We start from the raw sequence: 23,444 nt of genomic DNA, 5'->3' as shown, positions 1-23,444 counted from the left end.
GCAACAGGAAATAAGGATTCAGACCGTAAGTAATAAATATAGTTTTGTTTATAGGTAACTTAAGTTTGAGGTTAATATTATTGAAATGTTCAGGGCATTATTATGCCACATTTGGATACATACTAATAACCATTGAACATAAAGATAATACTAACATTATTTGAAGTGCATTTAGAGAGTGTTAGTGTATCTGTAGTCAGTTAAATACTCAAGGTGTCCCGCACACCGGCCGGTTGCTAGGCGGGTAAGATTTCGTTAAAGTAACAATACAATACAAATACTCTTTATTGCACACCTTGATAAAACACAACAATACAAAACAAGGAAGCAACACGAACAAAGGTAAACAACAGGCGGTCTTATCGCTAAAGAGCGATTTCTTTCAAACAACCTTAAGGTAGCGGAAATTGATAAATTTACATTATGTCAGTAGGTGTCAACAAATTTGAAGAAATAAATTTATCGCACAATATAGACTAAAAAATATAAAATACATAAACTTACATACATAAAGATAAATAACTATATGCATAAATATATAAATAAATACACATATAACAGTATATAGTAGAAAGTCTCTTGAAAGATACAGGAGACTGAGCACGTCTTATGTCATGAGGTAGGGAATTCCAAAGTCGCACAGCTTGAAAATTAAAAGAATGATTATAGAATTTTGAAGTAGAGAAGGGGACAGAAAGAATTAAATTCTGGGCGCACCTAGTGGAACAGAGATAACTAAAGCGATTTTTAAGATAGCGGAGAGTAGCAGGGTAAAAAAGGATAGAATACAGAAGAGACAAAATGTGAAAGGTACGACGAAGACGGATAGGGAGCCACTTGAGCTGCAAACGGAAGTGAGATACATGGTCAAGGTCATATTTGCGTAACCAAAATATAAACTGAATGCAGACGTTTTGGATATTCTCAAGCTTACTAAGTTGATCCTCAGTGAGATCGAGATAGGCAAAATCAGCGTAATCCAAAATGGGAAGGAGAAGCGTTTGTGCGAGGGCAATTTTGGTAGGAATTGGGAGGAAGTTACGTAGTCTCCTAAGAGAACCAATTGCCGCAAATATCTTCCTGCTGACTTCGCTCACCTGAGGTCCCCAGGATAACGTACTGTCAATGATGATGCCAAGGATCTTTACTTGTTGCGAATATGGAATCAGAACGGCATCAAAATAAATAGGGGGAACATTGGCAAAGTCTAATCGGGAAAGTAGTTTTGGGCTCCCAATAAGAATGGCTTGGGTTTTTGGGACAGTTCTGCTCAGACTTTCCGATTCCTAGTGACCGAAGAAACTTCCACGCTTTCGCCGGGTCACCATTTTCGACGGATTGGTGAATATGGCGTCGTTGAGCATCGCGAGAGATGGTGCTGCAGCGGTTGCGTAAGGCGTGGTAGCGAAATTTATTCGCTTCCGTGGGGTTGGATTTGTATCTGGCTTTGGTAAAGTTCTTTTTGTCTAATAATGCCTTGATGCCCGGAGTAAGCCAGGGAGCAGAACGGTGCTTGACTTTGATCGAAAAAAAATCGTAGAGTTGAGTCAAAAATGAATTAAAAAGTGAGACCTGGTCATCTACAGTTGCAGCTCTAGAGACAGCACACCAGTCAATTTTCGATGCATCGTCTCGAAGTTTACTGATATCCATCCTACCAAAATTACTCTGACGAAGTATCTTACTTTTAAATTTAGGAGGCCTGACTTTATAAGACAAGTAAAGAAAGTCATGGTACACTGAGAGAAATTTGCATTGTGAATTTAACAAGTTCGACTTGTTGCGGTTTATCCGTTTGAATCAGCCAAACGTATGTTTAAAACAATATGTGTCAGGTTGTTTTTATAAAATCGACTTGTTGATTCAAATACGTTGCCGATTCAAATGACAAGTAGCTTGTTGTTTGAACCAAAGAGCACGTAGGCGCTATTTTAACCAAAAAACTTGTTGAACGAACATGAAAACTGGTTGTATTTTCTCTCAGTGTATGAGAAAGCATCAGCCGAACACTGGCACAACTTGGCGACATGAGAAAGTGAAGACGTGAGAGTGAGATCCAAGAGAGAAGGGGTGCAATTTGGAAAATGATGAGTTGGGCCAGAAGGAAGTATATTTAACAACCCCAATTCAGTGGAGCCGCCACAGACCCCTGAAAATACATTACCATGCCTGCAATTGCGCCAATTGTACAACAAGCCATTGGCAATCTCATCAGCCAAGAAGAATGATTTAGTTGGACTTTGCGACTAAGGGGTCATTCCTGAGGAGTACCATGGATGGTTTCGGTCACTTAAATGTGATACTACCATAATAGACCGTGTACCGGATGTTGCAGCGAGCGAATCCAGTAGTGAAGAAGAGGATGATTAATGTTCATTATGCTTTTTTCTTAATAAATTCATTTTTCATTCTCTTGGGCTTTGTATATTTGACACACTTCAAACAATAGTACATTTACCTGACATATTAAATAAATAGTAAACTTACAAAAGCACCTTATTTACCAAAAAAATGCATCTTAAGTTACCTCTAGTGAAGATAAGGAGCCTTAAATTTCATACTGCAATATTTCCTACAGGTAAAACCTTGTATGTCATTGGCAATTTCCACTGAATTTGACAATAAATTCAAAATGAATGCCTTTTTTTCATATTTTGTATCTTATTACAATAGTTTACGTAAAATTGAGCTTAATCTAATAGAAATTCTGTCTTATATGCTGTTCCTGAGTAAAAATGGCGAAAAAATGTTTCTACAGCCAAAACCTATTAAGTGCACCACATTTTTATTTATATTGTATTTTTACCCCCTATACATCAAAACTTAGGAACTTTTCTTGATTAAGTAATAATCAAAATAAGGCAAACTATCGAATATAACAATATAAACCATAATTATTCCTTGTTTAAACATAAAAAAATACATCCAAACTTTAAAATGCGAATATCTCAAAACGACTTTTTTGCAGATAGGAGGTATTTGCAGTAATAGGACGATATAAATAAATTTTAGAAACCTTAACACGCCGAATTCCGATTTTATAAAAGAAATTAAAATACTTAACAATCACATAATTTAAGTTCTTACGTCAGTCATTCTGTTACAATTATTCGGTGTCCTTATTTCGTTTTCACATTATCCGATCCGATATCGGATGTAGGACCGATATCCCATACATTTGACGACCGGCCTGGCTCAGTCGGTAGTGACCCTGCCTGCTGAGCCGCGGTCCCAGGTTCGAATCCCGGTAAGGGCATTTATTTGTGTGATGAGCACAGATATTTGTTCCTGAGTCATGGATGTTTTCTATGTATATAAGAATGTATTTATCTATTTAAGTATGTATATCGTCGCTTAGTACAAGCTTTGCTTAGTTTGGGGCTAAGTTGATCTGTGTAAGGTGCCCCCCAATATTTATTTATTTAAGCCGCCATCTTTGATTTTTGCCATTGAAATCTTTCCTACATCCGATATTGTTACACCGTATATATGACTAGCTTTTTCCCGCGGCTTCGCTCGCGTTAGAAAGAGACAAAAAGTAGCCTACGTCACTCTCCATCCCTTCAACTATCTCCACTTAAAAGATCACGTCAATTCATCGCTCCGTTTTGCCGTGAAAGACGGACAAACAAACAGACACACACACTTTCCCATTTATGATATTAGTATGGATGTTTATAATCTCACGGTGGTCTTTAACAGTAACAAGACAGTTACCTTTAGTTCCGCTGTTTCGGACCATTATATATTATTTTATCGATTAACAATTAACAAAGGAATTCGTATTTAATTGGTTTGCCTGTGAGTCAACCGGATTTGAAGTGAACTTAATAATTTTAACCCCTTTATTCATAAATGTACTCTAAGGTTATCAAGCCGATAAAGTTCGATTGTCCCTTTCCAACGTATTGGTGTGATAGAGAAGGACAAACGAACTTTATCGGCTTGATAACTTTAGAGTACGTTTATGAATAAGGGGGTTAAGGCACCGTTAATCAAATAGTTAACTTCGATAATCGTTAATCCGTTACTTAAAAAGTTAACTTCGTTAATCGTTAAAGCGATACATTTCGGTAGATTTAACGGAAGTTAAAGTTAATCGATAATCCGTTAACACGTCATAAAAATAGGACTTCGCCGTAAGTATTATGTATTTGTATTTATTAAGTATCCACCAAAAACCATTAAAACCTGTGACGCCAATCGGTAAAAAACCGAAATGTAATAATTACGGTCTCCTCGGGCTTTTACCGCCGTTGGTTGGCTAAATCCTAGGTTTTACTTCGGATTGGTAATTACATATTGGGTCATTCATGCGGTCGCAATCGTGGTGCGTCGGTTCTTCAGATTGAGATTTGCGACGACAACTCGATGGTGTGAGCTACGATAACTTGGTAGAGTAATCTAAGGCCCGCCGGACTCTAACTCGATGCGTCGGTTGTGCGATTTGTCTGTCATGCCTGATGATTGCACTCTATTCCCAGGTTAGTGATCGATCTAGCACGGCACGCCTAATAAGATTTAGAAGATCTCGAATAAGTGAACCAAAGTCGCCAAATTGGTCTTTAGACTGTTTATAACCGACGGATCTGCTTCCTGTCCTAGTTTCCTAGGTTTTGCCGTACTACGGGCTTTTACAGTCAGTAGTCAGTAGCAGTCAGAACGTGGTTTTCGCGGCGCAGCGAGCCGCTTGGGGCACTGGATTAACGATTAACGGACTCGATGAAACTTAACGTAAGTTAACGAATCCGTTAACATTTTTTAAAGTTAACTTAAAAGTTAATCCGTTAATCGAAATGTTAACTTCGTTAATTAACGATTAACGGATTAACGAGTTAATGCCCAGCTATGGGTATAAGTTAATAAACATTTAAGTCCTAATATATTTAAAAAGGCCAACTCTTATGTTTTCTCCTCGCAAAGACGCTTTGGCATGTTTTTGATGTAAGTACTTAAACCTAAGTAGGTACCTTACTTTTTAGAACATCTATGAACCTCCGGTCTTTTAACTCTTATACGTGTTTGCTATGAATTTGATGTATGACTGTATGTGTTCTGAACAATAAAATAAATAATAATAATAAACTCTTGTAGCGGAGGTGCGTGCGGGTAGAGAAGGGAAATACGAGATTACGTGAGAGGTGTATTTTAATGTCCAATAACACGTACAGTTAATTTGAATCCCTAAGATTCGATACATATCAACTTTCAAGCGGCGAGCCTAGCCAAATCGTAAAAAATCTTAACACCGCGATCTACAAATACTATGGGACCTTGACAGCGACATCTAGCGGGTTTTTTGGTAACTAAACCGGTGTCGCCGCTCGGCATTAGAGGCCGCTAGTAGGTCTGGTCGGTGTAATATTTGGTGCTGTTACACTCTTTGTTTTAACATAAATCTATTTGTTAATTCAATAAAATCAATGAAATTGTCTTAAATATTCAAATTCACGTGTATATATTCTCCTTTAACTGCTCTAAGGTTAACTGGAAGAAATCCCTTAATGGGATAAGTTCGCCTTTGTACAAATGATGTGTGTGTTCTTTTTTTCTTTAAGTACTGTGTGTGTTCTTATCTTTGTACAATAAAGTGTATTACTACTACTACTATATTTGTGTACCTAATCATTTGGAAATATGTAATAAAACCTGCTAAAAGTGCTAAGTATTATAAAAACTAAGAAATAAAAACAATGATTCTAAAACTGCATAAAATTTTATTTATGATTGAAGTAGGTATGTGATGATATCTTCCCTTACTACTCTATACATTTATCGTTCGCCAGCTAAAGTCTTCAGCATCATAAAATATGAGAACGTCGTCTTCAGAACCTGAAACACAAATACCTACAGCTGATGAACCGATTCAGATTTCGTTTTTTTAGGGTTCCGTAGTCAACTAGGAACCCTTATTAGGGTTCCGTAGTCAACTAGGAACCCTTATAGTTTCGCCATGTCTGTCTGTCCGTCCGTCCGCGGATAATCTCAGTAACCGTAAGCACTAGAAAGCTGAAATTTGGTACTAATATGTATATCAATCACGCCAACAAAGTGCAAAAATAAAAAATGGAAAAAAATGTTTTATTAGGGTACCCCCCTACATGTAAAGTGGGGGCTGATATTTTTTTTCATTCCAACCCCAGCATGTGATATATTGTTGGATAGGTATTTAAAAATGAATAAGGGTTTACAAAGGTCGTTTTTTGATAATATTGATATTTTCGGAAATAATCGCTCCGAAAGGAAAAACAAGTGCGTCCCCCCCCCCTCTAACTTTTGAACCATATGTTTAAAAAATATGAAAAAAATCACAAAAGTAGAACTTTATAAAGACTTTCTAGGAAAATTGTTTTGAACTTGATAGGTTCAGTAGTTTTTGAGAAAAATACGGAAAACTACGGAACCCTACACTGAGCGTGGCCCGACACGCTCTTGGCCGGTTTTTTCTTTAAGTACTGTGTGTGTTCTTATCTTTGTACAATAAAGTGTATTACTACTACTACTATATTTGTGTACCTAATCATTTGGAAATATGTAATAAAACCTGCTAAAAGTGCTAAGTATTATAAAAACTAAGAAATAAAAACAATGATTCTAAAACTGCATAAAATTTTATTTATGATTGAAGTAGGTATGTGATGATATCTTCCCTCACTACTCTATACATCTATCGTTCGCCAGCTAAAGTCTTCAGCATCATAAAATATGAGAACGTCGTCTTCAGAACCTGAAACACAAATACCTACAGCTGATGAACCGATTCAGATTTCGTTTTTTTTTTTTTATTTTAAAGCGGAATTAGTCGGGAGTGTTCTTAGCCATGTTGGATGAAAATCGGTCCACTATATCGGGAGTTTTTTAAAATTTAAATTTTGTATAGTGGTTATTTATTAAGTACTTAACTACACCTTTTGCCTGTGTGGTGACGGGTTAAGAATTTCACCACCCCCTTTCTTCCCGTGGGTGTCGTAGAAGGCGACTATGGGATATGGGTTAAATTGTGGTGTAGGCGAGAGGCTGGCAACCTGTCACTGCAATGCCACAGTTTCGTTTTCTTTTAACCCCTTATTTGCCAAGAGTGGCCCTGAAGCTTTAGTAGTTTCATATGCTCTGCCTACCCCTTTATGGGATACAGGCGTGATTGTATGTATGTATGTACTTAACTACAATGTCTGTAGTCGAATTTTGCAAGTATTTGACCAACTTCCCAATTTCCGACTGAGCTGAAATTTTGCACACAACATATCAGAAAGGTGGCCACAGGAATGTAGTAATTAAATGTCGTATCCTCATCGAGTAAGGGGTTTTTAGAAACGTCTCGGAGAGCAAAGATTGTTGGAAGAAAAGTAAGTACATTTTGCGATAAAAGCTTGAGTGAAAAATGTTTTTTTTGCGAAAGAACTTACATACATACATACATACAATCACGCCTGTATCCCATAAAGGGATAGGCAGAGCACATGAAACCACTAAAGCTTCAGGGCCACTCTTGGCAAATAAGGGGTTAAAAGAAAACGAAACTGTGGCAAAGAACTTATTAGAAATATACTTACTGCAGACATAGTGTTGACTCCCACAGGAACGACCTTGGCTGCCTTCAGACTGACAGGGGTCTGTGTCCTGTGCAGGAAAATCATCATTGTCCTCCTGTTTTTAGAGTCCATGTACTCCCAAGGAGTCGCGTACACTGCGTCGATCAGTTGCTCACTCTGAGGATAAAACGCTGTTTATAGATACCACGTTGGAGGTATTGAAGCATATGGCCCGCCTACGCCTGGGTATATGCTTCGATACTTACCAAAGAGGATCGAGTATTATAGAGAGTCTGTCAAAGTAAAATGTGTAATCACAGTGCATAGACTGCCATCTCTTGACACAGGCTTGAAACTTTTGAACCTCAGTTTTGACAATTTGGCCCATATTCTTAGCTTGATATGTTTTAAAATGTCAAATATTAATATTAGCGCCATTTAGTTGAGCGTACCCCAAAGGTGTAATGACATCTAGGGCACCGTACCTTTTTCTGTATGGTACTGAGGTACGTTTTTTCTTAGACTTTATCCGTCTATACGGAGTTACATATGTCTTTGGTACCTACATAGCTATTAGACTGTTCATAGTCTTGTGTTCCTACCTTTGAGTAAGGGTATTGCCAGAAACCTCAACAAAGGTGTATGCACTACGGTCGACTAAGCGCATCTGGTATAGCTTTGGCTACTGCGGCTGTTTATCATCAGAGTACACAGCACAGCGGATATCGTCTCGCTCGAATCTAGAGCAGAGCCCAACTGGGGTAGTACCTCCGCCTTACAGAAGACCGCAGCCAAATAGCACTAGACCCTACTCATAGTGTTGTGTTCCTGCCGGTGAGTAAGGCTGCCAGAGCTCAACGAGGGTGCGGTGTGCTGATGACGGGAGGACTTACAGAACTAACTTGTTCCGTCTATTGTCCTTTGAGTCGTCGGCAACCCGAAGCCTCTTTATAACTTGTACACTCCTTTTTGCTGTGTACTTAACCAGACTTAACACAGTAAAAGGGAATGTACAAGTTTCTAATAGGATGGCAACGCGCATGTGACACTGTTTGAGTTGCAGGCGTCCGCATAGGTTACGGTGACCACAGGTAGGTTACATCAGGCGGGCCGTATGCTTGTTTGCAACCGACGTAGTATTACAAAAAAAGGTCTGTTCTTGTTTTTAAGAAAAAAAATTCGCTGCAATAAATACTACCTTGGTGTTCAGCATTTCAAAAAGTATAGACACTTGTATCAGCTGTTGATGCATGCCAATGGTCAAGGGCCCGTACTTGGCCAGTGAATCAGCAGTAAAAGATGTCACTTCCAGCAGTAGAATGCAGGTGATGAACTGCATACAGAGGTAGAACGCGAATAGATACTCGCTGAAGGCGTCTGAGCATCTGTCGACGAATCTGGCGACAAGATAGATAGATAGATAGATAGATAGATAGATAGATAGATAGATAGATAGATAGATAGATAAATAGATAGATAGATAGATAGATAGATAGATAGATAGATAGAATACTCTTTATTGGCACACCTCAGCAAAAGATACAGTGGAGGCAAAACAAATGATTATAAATAGAGGCAGACAACAGGCGGTCTTATCGCTAAAGAGCGATCTCTACCAGACAACCTATAAGAATATATAAATATGGATCTTTGATTGAAAGTGGGAAGTACCTATTCAGTAGAGTGGGTCTATGATAAGTTAGCAATTTTGACAGCCGCGTTGGATAAAATGTTATTATTTTTAAACGTCAAAACCTCATAGAATAACCTTCAAGAAAAGAGCGTACACCCGTCTTAAAGGCCGGCAACGCACCTCCAACACTTCTGGCGGTTCGGGCGTAAATGGGCGGACTGCCCACAAAACTGACACTGAGTCAATTTTTAACCCCCGACGCAAAAACGAAGGGGTGTTATAAGTTTGACGTGTCTATCTGTCTGTCTGTTTGTCTGTCTGTCTGTGTGTGTGTGTGTCTGTGGCATCGTAGCTCCCGAACGGATGAACCGATTTAGATTTAGTTTTTTTGTCTGAAAGCTGTGTTAGTCGGGAGTGTTCTTAGCCATGTTTCATGAAAATCGGTCCACTATGTCGCGGTCGGGGGTTTTTCAAAATTTTAATTTTGTGGTTAGGTTATTGTTAACAACTTACGCTAATTGGGGGGTCCCAAATTCTAAAAATGCCCCAATGAGTTTTCGAGATTATTAACCAATATTTTCTGTAATTATACTTACTTTATAATAAAGTTGTGATGTACTATATTCTCCTTCAATAATAATCTTATTTGATCATTCTCTTCAACTGAGTACATTGTACCATTTTCCGGCAGCGGCATGTGTTCCAAATTATACTTCAGTATTCTCAGATGACCCCAAATTTGGAACACTATGAGGCAAAGTAGGAGGTCAAACACGCAGAGGCCAATTGTGGTCAAGTAGGAAGTTGGGATATTGAAGACGAATAACATCCAATATCCTAAAAAAAAAAGTTTAAGTATTCATACATACATACATACATACAATCACGCCTGTATCCCATAAAGGGGTAGGCAGAACACATGAAACTACTAAAGCTTCAGTGCCACTCTTGGCAAATAAGGGGTTGAAAGAAAACGAAACTGTGACATTGCAGTGACAGGTTGCCAGCTTCTCGCCTACGCCACAATTTAACCCATATCCCATAGTCGCCTTCTACGACACCCACGGGAAGAAAGGGGGTGGTGAAATTCTTAACCCGTCACCACACGGCACGATTAAGTATTCATATAAAATATAATGAAGGCAATTAATGGTTAAGTAGGTACTTATTTATAAACTGAAATAAATGTCATATACAAAGAAAAAATGACCAAGGCCTCCAAGTGTCCAAAGCTGGATTCGAACCAGCGTCCTCCGTTATCGCGACGGATGCCTCAAACCACTCGGCCATTCGGTCACGGTGGCAAGGGTCGAAATTTTCAAGTATATGACACAATTATCGAAGGCTAAGGCGCCCCCCCCGCCATCTCTGAGATAGAACCGAAACTAGTTCGATCTCCTAACTGAATCAACTCATGTGATTACGAGTTAGCGAAGAGAGATGGCGCTGCCATGCTAATTCTTAGAACAAACTAAATTATCCTCATAGAAAATAATTTAATTTGTATTTTTTAGTAGACACACTACTATTATTTTAACTATAAACTGAAATAAATGTCATATACAAAGAAAAAATGACCAAGGCCTCCAAGTGTCCAAAGCTGGATTCGAACCAGCGTCCTCCGTTATCGCGACGGATGCCTCAAACCACTCGGCCATTCGGTCACGGTGGCAAGGGTCGAAATTTTCAAGTATATGACACAATTATCGAAGGCTAAGGCGCCCCCCCGCCATCTCTGAGATAGAACCGAAACTAGTTCGATCTCCTAACTGAATCAACTCATGTGATTACGAGTTAGCGAAGAGAGATGGCGCTGCCATGCTAATTCTCAGCAGCTTTTCAGTTTATAGTTAAAATAGTAGTGTGTCTACTAAAAAAACACAAATTAAATTATTTTCTATGAGGATAATTTAGTTTGTTCTAAGAATTAGGTACTTATTTGTTTTACAAGGGGGCAAAGCTGTTGTTTAACCACACGTGCCAATATTGATACCCGAGCAAGCGAAATATTCCAATATTGAACATACATACATACATATAATCACGCTTGTATCGCATAAATGGGTAGGCAGAGCACATGAACTACTAAGTTTCAGTGCCACTATTGGCAAAAAGGGGTTGAAAGAAATCCAAATTGTGACATTGCAGTGACAGGTTGCCAGCCTCTCGCCTACGTCACAGTGAACCCATATCCCACAGTCGACTTCTACCGCTACGACACCCACGGGAAGAAAGGGGGTGGTGAAATTCTTAACCCGTCACACAGCACGGGGTCCACTATTGAAAAAGTTTAAAAAGTGGAATCTTGAGGGTTGCAAGACACAAAAGTTAAATAAACTTTGCCACCGACTGAAACACAAAATTTTTCACCACACCAGTAGGCCTAGCACATGATGGCCGCGGGAGTATGTCGCCGCGAGATAGATGACACGTCTTTGTCTAATTGTATTAATGACATAAGGACAGGTAGTCTATCTCGCGGCGACATACTCCCGCGGCCATCATGTGCTAGGCCTGCAGCACGAACAAAAATACTGACATCAAAATAAATCTAATCCATCAATTTATTCAATATTTTATGATTTTAAATCATCTTTTTTTTTTCTGTGTATTTATCACAGCAAAAGGGAATGTACAAGTTTCTATGGGGTGGCAACGCGCATGTGACACTGTTTGAGTTGCAGGCGTCATAGGTTACGGTGACCGCTTTACATCAGGCGGGCCGTACGCTTGTTTGCCACCGACGTAGTATTAAAAAAAAAATCATTTATACCCCTTACCGTATGGGTAATATTGAGTATGATTTCTTAGTTGTTAAGACGCTGACAACATCCAATGGCCTTGACGCTAGCGTACACTGTCTATTCGTATGGGAGTAAGTGGGAGCGCGATGCCACTAACAGAGGGCGACTTGTACGAAAAGTACGGAAAAATCGATACTAATATTATAAATGGTAAAGTGTGTGTGTCTGTTTGTTTGTCCGTCTTTCACGGCAAAACTGAGCGACGAATTGACGTGATTTTTAGGGTTCCGTAGTCAACTAGGAACCCTTATAGTTTCGCCATGTCTGTCTGTCCGTCCGTCCGTCCGTCCGTCCGTCCGTCCGCGGATAATCTCAGTAACCGTTAGCACTAGAAAGCTGAAATTTGGTACCAATATGTACATCAATCACGCCAATAAAGTGCAAAAATAAAAAATGGAAAAAAATGTTTTATTAGGGTACCCCCCCTACATGTAAAGTGGGGGCTGATATTTTTTTTCATTCCAACCCCAACGTGTGATATATTGTTGGATAGGTATTTAAAAATGAATAAGGGTTTACTAAGATCGTTTTTTGATAATATTAATATTTTCGGAAATAATTGCTCCTAAAGGAAAAAAAAGTGCGTCCCCCCCCTCTAACTTTTGAACCATATGTTTAAAAAATATGAAAAAAATCACAAAAGTAGAACTTTATAAATACTTTCTAGGAAAATTGTTTTGAACTTGATAGGTTCAGTAGTTTTTGAGAAAAATACGGAAAACTACGGAACCCTACACTGAGCGTGGCCCGACACGCTCTTGGCCGGTTTTTTTAAGTGGAGATAGTTGAAGGGATGGAGAGCGCGGGCAAAAGCTGATGGGTAATATTGCGTATGATTTCTATCTTAGTTGTTAAACCTAAAACTGCTTCCCAGCGCGAACAAGTTGTTCACAGAAATCGCGAAGCGCCTGGTTGAGGTAACTGGTGACCGAAGAGCTGGCGACTTCCTCGCACAACGTATCAGCATTGCGATACAGCGAGGAAATGTCGCCAGTATCCTTGGTACAATGCCTCAAGGGCCTATTTTAGACATTAGCTAGCTTTTAAGTTTAGTCACAACTTAGTTAATTATGTAAATATGTTCATGTAAATTAAAAAAAAAGTGCTGTAAATGACGGAAAATATACCTTTTGCAGTAGTATAAACAGCATCAGGCATATAATAATATACAGAATGTTCAAAAGTGATGTTTTCGGGTCGATTTTCGCCAAACATGCCCCTGTTATAGTTGTTGAACCACGGATAGAAAATGAACAGGGACACGCCAGTAGCCATCTGCCACATCACGTAGATTGTGAACATCCCCGATATGACGTGGATTTGTTCGTGTACCTGGAAAAGATATAACATACAGCGGGACAAATCACGACTGGGGGGCAATTGTAACTGATCCCGACGCAAAAACGACGGGTTGTTATAAGTTTGACGTGTCTGACAGACAGACAGACAGACAGTGTCTGTCTGTCTGTTTGTCTGTCGGTCTGTCTGTGTGTCTGTCTGTGGCATCGTAGCTCCCGAACGGATGAACCGATTTAGATTTAGATTTTTTTTTTGTCTGAAAGCTGAGTTAGTCGGGAGTGTTCTTAGCCATGTTTCATGAAAATCGGTCTACTATGTCGCGGTCGGGAGTTTTTTCAAAATTTTAATTTTGTGGTTAGGTTTTTTTCGTTATTACACTATGATGTTGAGGTCTACAATCTACATGTATCCACTGAACATGCCTACCATATATTGAAATTTTGAATCTAATTTGAATTTAATTCGTATTTAATTGTAGTTTTGATTTTAAATTAATTAATTTGACGACCGGTCTGGCGCAGTCGGTAGTGACCCTGCCTGCTACGCCGCGGTCCCGGGTTCGAATCCCGGTAAGGGAATTTATTTGTGTGATGAACACAGATACTTGTTCCTGAGTCATGGATGTTTTCTACGTATATAAGTATTTATAAGTATTATATATTATATATATCGTTGTCCGAGTACCCACAACACAAGCCTTCTTGAGCTTACCGTGGGCCTCAGTCAATCTGTGTAAGAATGTCCTATAATATTTATTTATTTATTTATTATTTATTTATTTATTGAATTTTATAGCTTTAATTATTAAAAAGTGTAATTTGTAAATTTTTAAATAATGTAACGTGATGTAACAATAATTATGGACTGTTTGTCTGAATTAAATAAATACAATACAATATATAACCGGTGGACACACTATTTAATAATGCAAACATTGTAAAACATGGAAAAAATGGACCAGTTACATTTGCCCCCCCGTCGAGATTTGCCCCGCTGTACCGCTTACTGAATACATTTTTCTCTCGATTTTGATCATCCATACAAATATTATAAATGGGAAAGTGTGTGTGTCTGTTTGTTTGTCCGTCTTTCACGGCAAAACGGAGCGACGAATTGACGTGATTTTTTAAGTGGAGATAGTTGAAGGGATGGAGAGTGACATAGGCTACTTTTTGTCTCTTTCTAACGCGAGCGAAGCCGCGGGAAAAGCTAGTGGGTAATAATGGGATCAATTAGGTTTAAAAAAAAGTTTGTCAAGTTTAAAGAAGCCGGTTAATGACCTTTTCTCGCACCGTTTATGAATTTTTCGAAAAAAATCAACATCATTTTTGAAATCGAGGAAAATTTTTAGATCAGTTTTGAACATAGCTGCCCAGCCTGACTCACAATCGAAATCCATATGTCGTTGTCTGAGTATGCAAAACTAAGTCAATCTTAACCTAAATATGTAAGAAGAAACTGACTGACTGATATAAAAAAAATAATAATAATCTGTTTATTTCTAAGAACAGATTTTTTTATTTTTATTTATTTTTGACAAAGAAGTCGAACGCCGTGTCGATAACGCCTGGAAGAGCTACTGGTCCATGAAGGAGCATATGAAGGGACACCTTCCACTTTCACTAAAGCGAAAACTCGTCGACATGTGTATACTGCCCGTCCTAACCTACGGTGCACAAACATGGTCGCTCACAGGAAACCAGAAGTCCAAACTGAAGGTTTGCCAACGCGCTATGGAGCGCAGCATTTTAGGTGTTAAAAGGACCGACCGCGTCCGTAACACCACGCTGCGCTCTAAGACTCGCATTGCTGACGTTGGCAGAAAAACCGCCAGGCTTCAATGGGACTGGGCCGGCTACGTCTATCGCATGCATCCGGATAGGTGGGCTACAATAGCCACCAAGTGGATGCCGACGAAAAAGCGTGGGCGGGGCAGGCCCAGGCAAAGATGGCGGGACGACCTTGACGACTTCCTAAATAACTGGCCGGAAGTAACGGAGAATCGGGAATTATGGAGAGCCAGGGGAGAGGCCTTTGCCCAGCAGTGGGACACTCCAGTAGGCTAAGAAAAAAAAAATCTAAGAAACATACATGCATTTATGAACTTAACTGCGAATCTTAAATTAAAAAGATTATTGGAGTTAAGGAGTCTTAGTACATACCTATGTATTGCTATGTATTTTTTTATCAAAGCACAGCCGAAACCGCTGGTCCTAGAGATTCCAAATTTGGCACGTAAGTTCCTTATACGTTGTAGAGGAGCACTAAGAAAGGATTTTTCAAAATTCACCTCCTAAGGGGGTAAAACGGGCTCCAAAGTTTGTATGGGAAAGTAGATTACTATTACGCGGGCGAAGCCGCGGGAAAAAGCTAGTATGTAAATAAATAAATAAATATTATAAGTCATTCTTACACAGATTGACTGAGGCCCACGGTAAGCTCAAGAAGGCTTGTGTTGTGGGTACTCAGACAACGATATATATAACATATAAATACTTATATACATAGAAAACATCCATGACTCAGGAACAAATATGTGCTCATCACACAAATAAATGCCCTTACCGGGATTCGAACCCGGGACCGCGGCGTAGCAGGCAGTGTTACTACCGACTGCGCCAGATCGGTCAGACAATATGGTATGTGTATAAAGATTTAAAATTATTTATGAATTAAAATTAATATTATTTTACCTTTGCAGCATATGATGATCGTCCCTTAAAGTAAAATAAGTTAAAGGCGTGTAAATAATCCTTTATTGTCTCTTGATATTTGTCGGTCCTCGCTGTTAAGAGTCTTTGCTGAAAATAATTATAATTAATTTACAAATAAATCCTAACTAATTAATGACGATGAGGTTTTGTGAGATGATGGATAAACGTGAATCTTCTGTCTTGTATTAGTTTATCTGTGTTTTTCTTTTTTTTTTACCTTTTTAGATTGTATTATGTACCTAGTTGTATAAATACTGTCTGTTATCAATTTCACAGTGTATTAGTCCGCTGTAATGCTGTGTAAATTTTTTGAATCAATAAATAAATAAATAAAAAAATAAATAAATGACTGCGCAGCATAGCATGCGAAGCCCGTTTCTTGAAATTAGTCATCTTATTTTTTAATATACATACATACATACAATCACGCCTGTATCCCATAAAGGGGTAGGCAGAACACATGAAACTACTAAAGCTTCAGTGCCACTCTTGGCAAATAAGGGGTTGAAAGAAAACGAAACTGTGACATTGCAGTGACAGGTTGCCAGCCTCTCGCCTACGCCACATTTTTTAATATATTTGTGTAAATGTTCAATTTTTATTTGGGTGTCAATAAATGATTTCTTATTCTTAAAATTTTAATATTATATAACCTAAGTATTTTTAAATTAAAGGAAATGAAGCCCGTCGCCTTGTGGTATATTAAGACCGTGCGACTTTCAATGCACGGGTTCGAACTTCGAACCCCGGCTCGCACCAATGTGTTTTTCTGAACTTATGTGCGAAATGTCATTTGATATTAGCCAGTCGCTTTTCGGTGAAGGAAAACATCGTGAGGAAACCGGACTAATTCCAATAAGGCCTAACTTACCCTTCGGGTTGGAAGGTCAGATGGCAGTCGCTTTCGTAAAACTAGTGCCTACCCCAAATCTTGGGATTAGTTCTCAAAGCGAACCCCTAGACGGGACCAACTAAGATCCTCCATTTTGTTTCTTATTATCAATCGATAATAATCCAACTTTTGGGCATTTTCGAAAGAAGAATCACTAAAAAAAATTTTTTATGGTAGGTAAACTTTGTTTTTCCTACTCAGAATCGCGAGCCTTTTCGATCTAGGACAAAAAACAATAGACAAAAAAATGGTCCCAAAATTTTCTATTATTTTGCATACATTTCCACTTTGTAACCGCTGTACAAAATGTTTGAAAAATAGTAACGAAGTGGAAATAAAATATTCGGGACGCTTTTTTTTGCTTAGTAGCATAAAAAGGGCTCATGATTCTGAGTAGGAAAAACATTATAATTTTTGATAAAAATACTTAAGTAAATTCAATGTTTTTCCTACTCAGAATCATGAACCCTTTCTACCACAGAATATATAAAAGTACAAGTACAGAAGGCTCACTCTCAACAACCTGCCAACGGACTGCATGCGACATTGAGTTCTATGCTCAGCATAATGGTTGACAAACTTTATGGGCCGCGAACTCGCGGCTGTCGAAATGTACGAAAGAAACGCGGAGTGAGTCGCCCTGAACCTACTAGGCGGAAAAAAGCGTCCCGAATAATTATTTTCCACTTCGTTACTATTTTTCAAACATTTTGTACACCGGTTACAAAGTGGAAATGTATGCAAAATAATAGAAAATTTTGGGACCATTTTTTTGTCTGTTGTTTTTTGTCCTATATCTTTACAATTTTTGATAAAAATACATACATACAATCACGCCTGTTTCCCATAAAGGGGTAGGCAGAGCACATGAAAAAACACACACATGAAATTGATAAAAATACTTAGGTAAATTCAAACTAATAAGTTATAAACCATGTAAATTTAAATATAGTCTAAATTGAAAAAAATGCCCTTTTTTATTTTTACCTACGATGATTATCGTGATAAATAATTATCTTTTGTTGCTGAAGTCAACAACCACGGCATATAGTTATAATAAAACTTGGCTCTCATTTCACATTTATGTTTTAATAAGATTTTTACTTACGATATACAAAAGGTCGAAAATCCAACACAAAATATTATGGCCCAAATCGAAAAAAGACAGTTTGAATCTATTGACCCGCATGTACATAAAGCCCAGAACTAATAAAATGACGCCGACGAATATCAAAATGGCGTTGTATATCGACAAGATGACCGCCAAAGTGCTTCGTCCGAATTTCTTATATGGCCAAGACCCTATGGTACTCATTACGAATTGGAGTTGACCAACGTATTTGAAATCCAGAGGAGAATCGACGTTACTAGAAAATAATAAAATTTCATGATATCATGTGTTTATAATTGGTATTGAAACTCACTCGCGCACTTATCTGTATTAAAACTTGTTTAAATATATCTAATACTACTCATAGTGTTGTGTTCCTTCCGGCGAGTAAGGTTGCCGGAGCTCAACGAGGGTGCGGTGTGCTGACGACGGTCTCTTGTCCTTTGAGTCGTCGGCAACCCGAACCCTCCTTAGAACTTCTGCACTCCTTTTTGCTATGTACTTATACTTAATACAGCAAAAGGGAGTGTACAAGTTTCTAATGAGGTGGCAACGAGCATGTGACACTCTTTGAGTTGCGGGCGTCCATAGGTTACGGTGACCGCTTTCCATCAGGCGGACCGTATGCTTGTTTGCCACCGACGTAGTATAAAAAAATACCTACACCTTGTAGATTTACAGATTTGGGTAAGTCTAATAATCGGTAAATCGCATTTTATGTGATTTGTAAATTGTTTTCAAAATATAATTAATTTTCTGTTCAAATATGAAAATATCATATAAGTATTTTTGAAATAAAACTATGGAGACGGATTATATCGCGTATAATGAATTTACGATTCATCGCGACGTTTCGAACACTTTACAGCATTCGTGGTCAACGGGTGACTGAGGAAAAATTACAATGTGCAAAAGCTACCCACATACATACACTGGTCAAAAAGAGAAATAAAAAAACAAAGTGTGATGTAAAGCTGCATTTTTGGTATGTTATTTGGGGTCCTTGGGGAAATTTAGGACTCTATTTTGCAAGCAAAAAAATGGTGTGCTAACTTCGTAATTTAAAAAAAAAGGTAAAAAAATCAGACTTTTTTTGGTTTTTGCCGTTTTATTAAAAAAACTAAGCATTATTGGTCAAAAGTTGCTGTGTAATGTTGAAAGCGCATCAAATTCCAAACAGTTTGACATCTTTTTTATCAATGTCCGTCAAATATTTTTTGAGATAAGAAGCGTCAAAAAAAGAGCATTTTTCCCCTTTCTATGAAAATATTCGTTTTGCTAATATTTTGAGACAGATATCAGCAAAACAACTCAGGCTATTACATAAATTGTAAAATAAAAATGTAGAAAATTTCACTAGCTTTCATTTAAGACCAAAAGAGCGCCAGTTATTTAAAAAAATAGGATTATATCATAAGTCTAGTATAACTGGATCAGAAATAATCGGTGGATGGTAATGGCCAAATGGGATAGTTTACATATATTTACAGGAGGCGTAGCGGAGAACGAATTATTATTATTTGGGGGCTGTTCAAGTATTACTCAGACACATATTTTGCGTATATCAAATCAACATTTATTTAGTAAGTTAAGTTTACGGTCAGAAAGACCTCAGGATCGCCGCTTGGCGGAAAAAAATATTTACGAGTAGAAAACCCTCATTAATTGAATCAGATTGTTCCGAAATTGTTCTTGTACGGACTGGTTTTTAAAGCATATCACTGAGGGTCAATAACATCGATGCAATCTCACGAGCGTTGTCGTGGACGTGCCCGAATCATAGTATTCTCCGTTTATCGAAATATCAGTACATAGTATGTGTTGTATTGCACGCGCAGGTCTCTCATCGCCGCGCAGGTGTAGTCGGACCATAACTCGACAGTATACACGCTTGTACAAAAACTGAGGAACAGCTGTCTTTTTACGCTGTCACTACATTTGGCGAATCTTCTAGCCAACATGTTTGCCCTTACTGCGGTGGCTCGCCTCTGCCTTTCTATGTCCTCCTGGTCTTTTAAACTGGACAACAAGATGTGGCCAAGATATTTGACTTCGTGTACTCTCCGCAATTGAACTCCATCAAGCAAAAGAGGTGGTACATGTGTGGGCATATGTGCTGCCTCTATGAGCATAAATTCAGACTTGTCCGGATTGTATCTCATGTTATGCTGGCTGGCGTATCTCTCGCATTCTGCAAGTAACTTACGCATAGCTCCCACAGATGGTGCTAGTAGGACCATATCGTCTGCATATGCGATGTGATTTATCATTTGCCCATTGATGGAGCAGCCAACCTCGGTACTGGTCAAAGCCTGCGACAGCCCATCCATGTACACGCTGAAGAGAGCCGGAGACATACTGCCTCCTTGTCTCACGCCACAGTTTAGCCCGCTGGCTGTGGACAGAGTTGACTTCCATCTTACTACGTTCTTCTGCTGGGAATACCACTTCTACAGTATCTTAATAATTGGCGTGGGCGCTTTCCGTTCCCGTAGTTTATTCCACAGCAATTGGTGGTCAAATACAACTCAAGTGGACTTTCTATCACTACAGGAGTTGTGCCATCAAGATGCAGAACCAGGACCCTCAAAAAGGATAAGTAAAATGTAACTAATTCTGTTTTATTTTTCTAATTTACTAAACTTCAAAATTTTACTGTATTTTATTTCTTCATTAGTAATAGTCAAATCGATGCAAAGTTAGCTTAGACAATTTTTTCAGATAAACGGATATCAAAGAAAGTAAGATCGAATAGATAGACTTTCAACCTAAAACTTTTAGCGTAAACTATTTTACCTTAACCAATCTACCAGACTCTTGGCTTCTCTATTTATAGATTTTTTTTTGTTTACCAAAGTAACTATTCGTCTTACTGACCTTTATTTGCACTAAAACTAAAGCAAAATAAATTTTATACAATGTTATATTGCAATATATATCATATCATGAAGTATTTTGCAGATATTTGTCTAAAAATATTGGCAAAACGCTACATTTTATAAATGCGTCAAAAATTAACCTTTTTTGACGCTTCATATCTCGAAAACTATTTGACGGACATTGATAAAAAAGATTTCAAACTGTTTGAAATTTAATGCGCTTTCAACATTACACAGCAACTTTTGACCAAAAACGCATAGTTTTTTAATAAAAAAATAAAAACCAAAAAAAGTCCGATTTTTTTACTTTTTTTTTTAATTTACTAAGTTAGCACACTTTTTTTTTGCTTGCAAAATATAGTCTTACATTCCCCGAAGGACTCCAAATAACATACCAAAAATCCAGCTTTACATCACACTTTGTTTTTTTAGCCGATTTTCATGTAAGATTTGACCGGTGTAACAAGAAATATTAACGAACCATGACCACAAATAATATAGATTTTTAAGGCAGGTTCACACACTGTTAATAAAGCTAGTTATACAACATTAAAAAAATTACAATTACTGTGTTAAAAAGCAATTAATTAAATAATGTACATCAAATTGTCAAAAACAAACTGCAAATAATCCGTTATAATCCGTTTCCATAGTTTTATTTCACGAGTAACTATCGCGGTAACTGAAGATAATTATTATTATTTGTTTTCTTAAATCTATAGAAAAGAGGAATATATATGTCCATCAACTTGGCTGAACCTAATAATTCTCTTCAGTTACCGCCCTTTAGTCGATTGTGTTCTAAAACCGAACCACAAAATTAAAATTTTGTAAAAAACCTCCGACTGTGACATAGTAGACCGATTTTCATAAAACATGGCTAAGAACACTCCCGACTAACTTAACTTCAGACAAAAAAAAAACCGGCCAAGAGCGTGTCGGGCCACGCTCAGTGTAGGGTTCCGTAGTTTTCCTTATTTTTCTCAAAAACTACTGAACCTATCAAGTTCAAAACAATTTTCCTAGAAAGTCTTTATAAAGTTCTACTTTTGTGATTTTTTTCATATTTTTTAAACCTATGGTTCAAAAGTTAGAGGGGGGGGGGGGGCACTTTTTTTCCTTTAGGAGCGATTATTTCCGAAAATATAAATATTATCAAAAAACGATCTTAGTAAACCCTTATTCATTTTTAAATACCTATCCAACAATATATCACACGTTGGGGTTGGAATGAAAAAAAATATCAGCCCCCACTTTACATGTAGGGGGGGTACCCTAATAAAACATTTTTTTCCATTTTTTATTTTTGCACTTTGTTGGCGTGATTGATATACATATTGGTACCAAATTTCAGCTTTCTAGTGCTAACGGTTACTGAGATTATCCGCGGACGGACGGACGGACGGACAGACAGACATGGCGAAACTATAAGGGTTCCTAGTTGACTACGGAACCCTAAAAACGAAATCTAAATCGGGTCATCCGTACGGGAACTACGATGCCACAGACAGACACACACACGCACAGACAGACAGACACGTCAAACTTATAACACCCCTTCGTTTTTGCGTCGAGGGTTAAAAATGTCGTGTGAACAAGAACTGCATGATCTAATTCAAAAATTCAAAATTAAAAATTCAAAATTATTTATTTTTCCAGCAAAGTACACATGCGCAGGGGCCGAATCCTCCTTTTAAGTTTAAAACTTGTATTAGGAGGTATTCGCTCTTTCATACAGGGTTATCTTCAGCGCTTAAAATAATATTAAAGTACAATTGTGATCTTATATAAAATAGGTAGGTACATGCTATTCTCAACTATCTAATGAAATAAAAAATCGACAAAATCTAAAATATTGACTCACCCATCATCAAATCTCTTCTTCAAAACCTCATACACTCCTTTTAAAGTCATGACGATTTAATATTCTTTCTCTACTTAGAACCATTTAGCAACTTAACTTTTTGCAGTTCTGACTTCTGCGCAGTTCGCATGGTTTTATATGTTCTGTTAAAGATTTTTCATATGCGAAGCTAAGCGAGAAAATAATCTAAGTAATACATTTAACTTTTGTTATAAATATGTCCTGACGCGATCGCTTGAACAGGTCTCCACGGAAGACCAGCGTCAAGTTACCTGGTAGGTAACTTGACAAAATGCTGAGGGGAGACCTTTTAAGTGACGTATAATGCCTATAAATGTGTATCATCGACGTAAGGAATATTGTTAACGTCCTGAATAAAAATATTTTATTTCGTTCTTCTTTTTTCTTTCAAAAATTTTAGCCATACTAATGGCCTGCTCCGGCTGCGCATGGCAATTATCATAAAAATGGTTATAGTATGTTATACGTAAAAGATGGACATGTGCCATCGAGGACTTTTGTGTAGCTCTATTAGAGAGACACAATTTCGCTATGCATTGTTTTGATATAGCTCAAACGGTTTCGGCAGCGTTTTCGATTAAAGCTCTCGGCCAGCGGGACTAATGTCCGACTCGATCAGCAAATATCGTTATATTAACCAATTCAAACGAAAATCTCAATAAATTATATACCTAAACCTTCCTCAATAATCACTC

The 23,444-nt window shown here is 37.9% G+C and overlaps 1 protein-coding gene across 1 annotated transcript; it reads right to left on the bottom strand.

Moving 5' to 3' along the window:
• Positions 1 to 6,605: 6,605 nt before the first annotated feature.
• Positions 6,606 to 22,778, bottom strand: LOC125238744 (odorant receptor 43a-like). Its single transcript, XM_048146167.1, has 8 exons — positions 22,729 to 22,778; positions 17,983 to 18,241; positions 15,962 to 16,069; positions 13,097 to 13,301; positions 9,762 to 10,002; positions 8,731 to 8,929; positions 7,554 to 7,709; positions 6,606 to 6,727 (listed from the first exon to the last, which is right to left on the bottom strand). Exons 1-8 carry the CDS (start codon positions 22,776 to 22,778, stop codon positions 6,668 to 6,670), a joined length of 1,278 nt encoding a protein of 425 aa, XP_048002124.1. The 3' UTR covers positions 6,606 to 6,667.
• Positions 22,779 to 23,444: the final 666 nt, after the last annotated feature.

Source organism: Leguminivora glycinivorella, chromosome 24, assembly GCF_023078275.1.
Source record: "Leguminivora glycinivorella isolate SPB_JAAS2020 chromosome 24, LegGlyc_1.1, whole genome shotgun sequence".
Taxonomy (NCBI): Eukaryota; Metazoa; Arthropoda; class Insecta; order Lepidoptera; family Tortricidae; genus Leguminivora; species Leguminivora glycinivorella.
The sequence above is the reverse complement of the archived record's forward strand: the minus strand, read 5'-3'. Positions and strand labels throughout refer to the sequence as shown.

Excerpts from the sequence above, each read along its gene's own strand:
- LOC125238744 (XM_048146167.1), bottom strand. The coding sequence starts at position 22,778 with ATGACTTTAAAAGGAGTGTATGAGGTTTTGAAGAAGAGATTTGATGAT. Across the intron at positions 18,242-22,728 it reads AAGAAGAGATTTGATGATGG|TAACGTCGATTCTCCTCTGG; the intron begins GTGAGTCAATAT and ends ATTATTTTCTAG. Across the intron at positions 16,070-17,982 it reads TTTTCGACCTTTTGTATATC|CAAAGACTCTTAACAGCGAG; the intron begins GTAAGTAAAAAT and ends AATTATTTTCAG.